At 33.2% G+C, this 8,768-nt stretch overlaps 1 protein-coding gene across 1 annotated transcript; it reads right to left on the bottom strand.

The window, feature by feature from the left end:
• Window positions 1-219: 219 nt before the first annotated feature.
• On the bottom strand, window positions 220-6,945 carry LOC116768804 (androgen-dependent TFPI-regulating protein-like). The gene is made up of 4 exons (XM_061524950.1): window positions 6,739-6,945; window positions 6,101-6,241; window positions 1,605-1,825; window positions 220-1,499 (listed from the first exon to the last, which is right to left on the bottom strand). Exons 1-4 carry the CDS (start codon window positions 6,922-6,924, stop codon window positions 1,316-1,318), a joined length of 732 nt encoding a protein of 243 aa, XP_061380934.1. The 5' UTR covers window positions 6,925-6,945; the 3' UTR covers window positions 220-1,315.
• Window positions 6,946-8,768: the final 1,823 nt, after the last annotated feature.

Here is an 8,768-nt window from a genome sequence, read left to right as displayed (position 1 = left end):
AATAGAAATTTGTCTAAATTTTAATTGCGTAACGAAATAGAAATTTATTCGATGTTCCATAAATAATAATATTGAATTTAAGGAAATTCTTTTGTCAATAGAACAGTATTTAGATCTTTTCTATTGAAGTATCAAGAATAAAAAAGTATATCTAAATTTTGTTTTTCTAGTTTTTGAATTGAAAATGATGAATTTAGTAAAACATCAATGTATTTAGAAAATAATAAGATAGAAGTCGGTTAACGAAACAACGAGGCGTAATTATAGAAAGATAATTAGAATAATTTTCTTTAAAGGTGCAAAACCTTAGTAAATAATGGGAGAATATTCTGAAAACCTTGCTGTCTAACTTTATAAAAGCTTCTCCTGAGGGAACGCGTCCAATGATTAAGAAGCGACGAAGCCTTACTATTCAAAGAAAATTTAATAATATGTATTGCTAAATAAAAAATAACCATAGTATTTTTTATCACTATTGATTTTCAAGGACTTAATATAAATATCGGCCATATCATCACCACATTTTTTTTTACGCTTTATATGAAAATAAAAATTGACATATATCTCAAACTTTTGCTGTAGTTACTTCCCTATTAAATATATTTGTTTATAGTAGAACTAGAAGAAAACTTTTTTTTTATCATTTCTAGTGATTAAAAGTCGTACAAAACCCAATAATATTATATTTGTATCTCCATTAACGCAGAAACTAAATTGATTTATTATATATATTTTCAATTTCATCATAATATTTATAAAAATATATCAAAAGAATTTAATTTAGCTACAAGATAACTTTGTTGAAACGGGAAGTTATCTTTCTAAGTAAGGTTTTCACGAAGAGGTCGAAAGTTTTTCAAAGATGTCCAAAGCAGTCTTCGTTACAAAATGTTCAATACGTGCAGGATTTTGAATTAATATTAGTTTACCTTAATATATAATTTAGATATGGTGCTTAAAATAAACTGAAAAGTACAATGCAAATAAAGTCTTATGAAATAAATAAAAAACTAGTGTATTTGGAATATTGACTTACCGCTTTTTACTATATTCAAAGTAAAAAAAGAGCTTTTTGATGTATGCTCCTACAAGGTAAATATACTTAAATGATATTTTTGACTCTAAAACGCTTTTACCATTTTTACCGGGAGTTTCACTGATTGATACCGGATGTAATACGAAAAGAATAAGTCCTTATTAATTATTACAGATAGTAAAAACACTGACAAACTTGCCAGAATATATTATACATAAAATATTCAAAAGACATCAACCAATATAAAGTTACAAAAACAATATCAATATTTCTTACATGTTAGTTTAAAACCTTTTTAGAATAATCAGAATGTCCATGAACTAGATCTGTTATAAACCACTGTGCCGTGTAATAAAACAAAGTAGCAATATGAAAATAAACAACCAAAACAAACAACTTGTAAACTGATAAAGTTCTTAATACCGGGTATATGATTTCTCCTTTCAAAAAGCTGTCCAGACACCTGTAAGAATATATCACTATTAAGGTATTTATAATTGATAATTTTTTGAAAATGGAAGTTTCCGTTTTTTTGGTTTCAGTTAATATAATTCATTTTTAAACTTACAAGAGTACGTAAATACTGTTGAAGATGCCTAAAGCTATGAGTCCGGGGATTAAGCTTTTCGGTCGTGTCCTATGCACGCATAAAAGATCGAAAATTACAAATACCATCGAAGCTGTGTGCATACTGTGTTGTGACCATATGGATATGAATTCATCACCCGAAACTGGCATAATAAGCTCACGATCTTTGTTCCAAAGCTGCCAGAATGTAATATCTGCAAACTAAGAAATTACATAAAATTTTCCATATATTTCAAAACAAGACTGATCTGATTAGAACTTGTCTGGTATATGGAAGCAAATTTGAAAAATTCAATTTTTACTCCGAAGCAGAATACCTCATCGTTGTCACAATTTGTTTTATTAATATAATAATATTTATTTTATTTCATTTGAAGCCTGTCTTTTGATATTTTCACAGAAGCACTGTTTTTGTTTTTTGCGTCATTGGTTACTATACAACATTTTTTTGAATTTAACTGCGACTTATTTAATTTATTAACAAAACATAAAGTCTGCTACATATAAACTAATTATATTGAATTACTTTTTGTAATGATGTGGAGGAAATTACGATTAACCTAAAACTTGTACATGTTTATTTAGTGCATTAATTTTAAATAACATTGAAAAACATTGACACGTCACCAATACTATAAACTACTTTGTAAAATGTATGCTTTGATGTTTATTATGTTTTTGTAATTAAATAAGGTAATATTTCAAACATAATGATGATAGGGAAATATGTACCATTTTTTTAAAGGGGAAAATCATCAAATGACCCCTCTTGTCCTGGGTGGGGCAAAAGGGAGTGTCAGACTCCTACTGGCTAAAAACCCCCCGTACCTTCTTCTGCTTCGAGCCAGGCCGAGCATCATTGCGCTTGCACCCGCAACCCGGTTTGACATCGGCTCTAGGGCCCCATATGTGGTGATGTGATGGCTCTTTGAGGCGCGCTGTACGCTCAAGTTTGGTGCTGATCGAGCGAGAAGCTACCCTTGCTCTCCGTCCGCATACCCGCGCTTACGGTGGCTAGAGATCGTCTCGCGATCCCCAACGCCTGGAGCGTCCCTTGCGGTGGCTTAGGCCTGAGGAGAATCGTTCCCTCACGCGCTCTGCATCCTACTTAGCTATCAGGACTGCTTCGCAAAATGAGGAGACGGCTACCCTGTGTCTCTTGCTCCACACCATGGCCTAAACTAAGGCCGGGCGTGAGAGGTCACCGTCACGGAATTTGGCCCTAGCGACAACCTTCAGCGCGCAAACTGAAGACGTGGGTAAGCACCCTCGCCTCTAAATTCCATAGCGGTGATCCAGCAAGGAGGTTCGCTGCCTCCCCGGAGATCGTGCGATACCCTTTGGGACCTAAGTTAGGCAGGAGCCGCTTGAGCTCAGCCCCTGTCCGTTCCAACTTTGGAGCCAAACGTTGGAAGAGTTCCGCGAAGTTCCACCGGCTACCGAGGACAAGACTTAGGTACTTCATCGTCGACTCGACGCAAATGGTAACCCCTTCTACCGTTTTTCGGGACCCATCTGGAGGTGGCGCATTTCGACGGCCATAAAAGCTGATGGCCTCAGACTTATGGAGCGCCACCTCGAGTCCTAACTGCCGGATCTAAGAAACGACCATTTTAACCACACATGCCATCAGGTTGGCCGCAGCCTGGTTGGATCTCCCATTCGCTAGCATCAGCGTGTCGTCAGCGTAACAAACCACACTGACTCCTCTTGGAAAGTCGGTGTGCAGCACCCAATCGTTGCCGATATTTCACAGGAGAGGGCCCAGAACCGAGACCTTTGGAACACCGCGTGACATCTCTCTGCGCTTCAACAATCATCGCTGATCGGGGTAGATGACAAACCTCTCCTCGCCTCCTCATCTGTCAGGTACGTGAAGAGGCGGTTCGAAAGTATTTTTTCGAAGACCTTTCCCGCCTCACCCAGCAGCACGATAAGCCGGTACGGGGACGGAGAGTCCGCAAGGCGATCCGACTTCCTCACGAGGACCAGTTTACCTGTTTTCCAAGACAGCGGGAACTCGCCACTCTCAGAACATGCAGTGAAGAGACGATCTAGTCGAGCCTTAAAAGACTCCAAGGCCAGGACCGATGCCTTAGCAGGCAGGTCGTCGGGTCCTGGTGCGGTTTTCTTGCCGCTCAATAGCCGCACCGCTGCTTTCAATTCTACCTCGGTCGCCACAAGAATGCTATCGCCATCCTCGTCAGAATCCACATAAGGCACCCCAGGTTGCACAGTCATTGTCAGAGGAGTGTCAGTCGGGGAAATAATGCGCTCACCACGGCCTCCACCACCCCCGGCCGGAAGGGAAATATGTACCTGTGTTTCACATAGCTATATAATAAGAATTTTTTTTCAATCCATAACAATTTCTGATTATTATTAATTACGACAACTAGACTGACTCATGAAAATTATTGCTATTAGTTCATTTATATTAAATATATATTTGCATAGTTTTTATCTTTATTTTGTATAAATTGAAATTATTTATAAGATAATATATTACTTTTTTTTTGTCCATATACTTAACATTATGATAAAAAAATAAGATAAAAAGTACTGTCTGGCTTTTTATTATCATAATTATTAAACAGGGACATGAGAATAATAAATGTGTTTTTATTACTGGATTTAGTCTCAAAGTCAATAGAAGAGGAACCTTTGGAATACTGCATGTAAATATATCTAACTAATTATAGACTTTTTTTTTAAATAATGTAAGAGATGATGTTTTTAATTTGACTTTTATTGTGATAATAAGTCAACCACTTGGGGCTCAATTTTCATCTGCATATAGGTGAAATGATATTCAAGCAGTATCCAGTTGATACGAAAAGGAAGCTTTAGTTCTTCGCTGCTGATAACGAACGCAAAATCCAGTACTTCTGTAAAAACTGCATATCGTATAAAGGTATGTTCACAAAGGTGTATGCTCACAAATCGCATAAAGATGCGATAATTATTTTTTTGGTATTGTTGCCATAGTTCTTCCTCGTTTTTAACACGCTTTTATTAGCTTCACCTGTATGTTTGTATGGTTGTTTGTAACCGACTCCTTTGAGCTCGATTTTGCCATACTTTGACCGATCAGATTTAATTGAAACTTTGCACACCTGTCAAAGACCGATGACAATGCAATAATTCGATTAAAAAATCCGATTATCCCAATTAGATTCGCCAGGATTAATTAATTCCTTTCCGCATCCTTTGCATGCGAGTAAGAGAGATAGAGCTAGTGTGCGAACTACGCATGCGTGCAGCTCCACAGTTACTCTTTGATTGTACACTCAGTTTGGCACAACCTCGGAGAGACTTGTAAAAAATAATAGTTTAAAAAACTAAAAAAATCACGCTTTTATGAAAAAACCAACGAAAAAATTCAACTAAAAAATGAAAAATAAATAATAGTTTAAAAAAACTAAAAAACACGCTTTTATAAAAAATCCAACTAAAAAATAGAAAATAAAATTTAATAAATTTAGATTAAGAATAGTGTAAATAAAAAATAAATGTACATTATTGTAAAAAAGCGTGGGGTGCATTTACAGTGCTTTTTTATGATATTATCAAAGTAAAGATCATTCTACTCATCTGTCAATTAAATGTTTATAACTATTATTTATTTAGTTTCAATGCCGTTGATTTCAGTGATTAACGTTTTGTTATTAAATTTTCTTATTTTTATGGCATTCGATATTTTGTTTAGTTTTTTATATAAAATGAAATTAAATATTTACTTTTATTTGTAAATACTTTTCCCTTATTAGTGTTAATTAGTATATTTTAGTATTGTGCATAAAAATGTTAAGTAATGATTGTAGTGCACATAACCAGTTACGTTTGTTTGTAAAGTCACTTAACGTGAATTGGGACTATAGACGAAAAAAAAATTCATCTAATAATGACTCTAGATGTTATTCAGGGTTTTGTTACGGAGTCTATTACGTTTTTTGTCACAGAAAGGAACTTTTATGAAAAATATGCCCCTTAAATATTAATATTTATGTGCATATTATCATATATATGTAATTAAATTTCGTTTTGTAATCTATACAAAATTGGAGTAAACCATAAAACGTTAGCACTGTAAATATTTGTGTTCCGATTTTCAGATGTTTTAACATTTCAGAGGTTGTTTACACGTTGCCTCTACGTTTAAAAATAATATCAAATGTAAATAAAGAAAGCCGTCAAGTGCAGACACAATAGTGTGGACAAAGATACTCTTTATAGAAAACTGTGGGGAAAATCGAACAATATTTTATACCGAGAGATGGAAACTCAGAATTATGGTTATGAAAAATTTTACGGTAAATATTACACAGAACTCAAAACGATACGTGTATAAGTTTAAAGTTTGAAAGCAGGTATTACCGATAGAATTATCTGAAAAATCTTACGAGAAGAACAGGTATAAGTGTAGAATGTACCAAAAAAACACAAAAATAGAATTTAACATTGAAAAACACTTACCGCCGTAGAGGGAAGGATGAGACTGGAAAAACAAAAAGTCCTAAATTGGTTCAATATTTTAACGTGTACCCGGGAACCTTCCCCGCTCATCTCGCGCCAGTCGCAATATAAGCATATCGGCATGTATCCCAAAGTTAATAGCTATAAAAGACATAACAGAGACACCGTTATTACTTAAAGAAATATGTATAACAGATGAAAAAAAAAACTTAGATTTTATTTTATAAAAATTGAATCGAAAGAATATTCCTCTGAAGAATATATTTTATTGAACATATGACGTAATGATTTCAGGTTTAGGTATTAAATACTTTAATTATATAAAATAGAAAAAAATGCAACGATGGAAATTACACGACAGATAATTAAAATAAATTTACATTGATATGATGGTAAGAAAGTTTATATAAAAATTTGTTTGTTTTTTATATAAGGACAATTGATTTTATTTCAATAAAATAATATAGAAAATTGCATCGTAGTATAAATGATTATACAGTATTTGTGGAATAACATAAAGTATATATAAATTGTAAAGGAATATTATTATAATTAAAAAAAATCTATAGTATAATTTTGTATACCGGATATATAAAATCTGTTTTTTTAAAACACAATAAATATAAAACAAAACTTACGTTGAACCAAGTTGTTATTAATCTCCACTTCAGTTTGGAATAAGAATGAAGCCTCAAATCTTTGGATGATTCAAAGTCAATATTCAACAGTTTCGTTGACATTATCAATAAATGTGCCAACGCAATTGAATATATTGTTATTCTTAATTTTAATAAATTCGCACCGGTTCTTATTAACTTCGCCATCACTCGTCCACGTTTCTTACCTTTAACTGTCTAAACATAACTAAATAGTCTCTACGTGTTGAGATTAAAGCAAATATTACAAGTATAAACTCACCGGTGTACATAATAAATATGTCAGCATAAATTATTACATTATATATTTTTGTTTATAAAAAATTAAAATTAACAGATACTAAAACAATCAATAAGCGCTTAACAACTAATTAACATCTCATGTCATTGACAATATTACAACTATAATATCGTCACAATTATTGCCTAAAAATAAAATGCTGATGAAATTAAGCTGCCAGTTGTTCTTAGACACTAATATTAAGACTTCTGAAATCTATAGAATTCTTTAGGAATCTTTAAAACGTTGGGTTTAAGACGTCCTATCTCTTGTAATTATTGAGGCTGTACTTGTACAATCGTGTTTGGACAGTTAAAGTCGTATTAGTTTCTTAGTTTTCAAAATTTTCTTACTCTATGGTCGATTATTTTACAAAACAACTTGTCCTAGATCATCGTGGCAGTATGTTGTATATCATGAAGACACTGACCGTTTGGAATTTAGAATCGTTAACCTAAATGTGCTTTCATATGTTAGTGTATTAAGAAGTATAAAAAACTATAAACAACGCTATAGAGTTGTTCATATATATTTGAATATACTTGAGACAAAACCTCTCAGCATTCCATGGATTCCCCGTGCGGGTGTCGGGTCCATCGCGTTTCAAGGAGAGGAGTTTGAACAGTGCCTGGGATCTGGGACTTGCGACCAGGTGTAGGTTTAAGGGGCCCCTATCTAACGCGCGTTAAACGCTTACCTCCACTGTCCAAGCTCCTCTCTCTACCTAGCCAAATATGAAACGAACCTGCTAGGGCTGCCTTCGACGCACGTTCCAAGAATGAACTGATGTAAGTTCTTGGCAGGCCTAAGTCTTTTAGCAGGTTGTAGAGAGATTTGGGTGTTATACCTCTCGCTCCTACTTCTACCGCGTACAAATTTACAACGAACATATTCTTAGTGATTTTCTTTTTTTTCTTTTTTATTTCTTTACTCATTTTAGAGTTACGAACAGACAATGTAGAAAAATCCGTTTTATAGTTTTATTATTAAAATTCTGTAAGTAAAGGGACAACACTTCCAACCAATTCTGTAATCTCTTCTTGAATATTAAATTTGAATACATTATGTAAAGCAACTAGCTTGAGTTTATATTTTATAGTTTACAGTTCTTAGTACCCATACTTTTAGTTAAACTTTTAATATTTAAGAATATTGCTTTATTTATATTGTTATCTTCCGTGTGTATGAAACAGTTGATAATAATAATCTTTTTCTTTCCTTTCTTCTTGCATCTGAGATTTTTTCTAACAAGAACTTTGCTTTTAGACAACATTTTCACTATAAAAATTGAACACGTATAGAAGCTGCCAGCTTACTGATCTTGTTTTTTGTGATTTGTATAGAAAGTATTTTTTGATAAGCTCCCTTCATATTTAATATCTTCGGTAACTTTATGCTGATTTTATACATACATTACGTATCTATGGTTTTTAATAAAACCCGTTAAGTAATTTTTCGGTTGAAAGCTAAAAGAGAAACATATTTCCGTGTATCCTCACATATGTATTACTTCTAAGTCTCTGAAATATATATATTTTTTTTATTAAATATTGAGTTTAAAAATTCAAAGAGGTTTTTTTAGAAGGAAATTCAGTATTAGACGGCAGAATGTGTCACTAGGATACTGACACAACTATGAAAAAGTTTTTTTTAAGAAAGAGGAACTTAAGAATCTTTCTTAAGTTTAAATTATGGTTAGTAAAATGAGTGTTCAAAGTGATGATTAATTTCC

This window comes from Danaus plexippus, chromosome 4 (genome assembly GCF_018135715.1).
Source record: "Danaus plexippus chromosome 4, MEX_DaPlex, whole genome shotgun sequence".
Taxonomy (NCBI): domain Eukaryota; kingdom Metazoa; phylum Arthropoda; class Insecta; order Lepidoptera; family Nymphalidae; genus Danaus; species Danaus plexippus.
The sequence above is the reverse complement of the archived record's forward strand: the minus strand, read 5'-3'. Positions and strand labels throughout refer to the sequence as shown.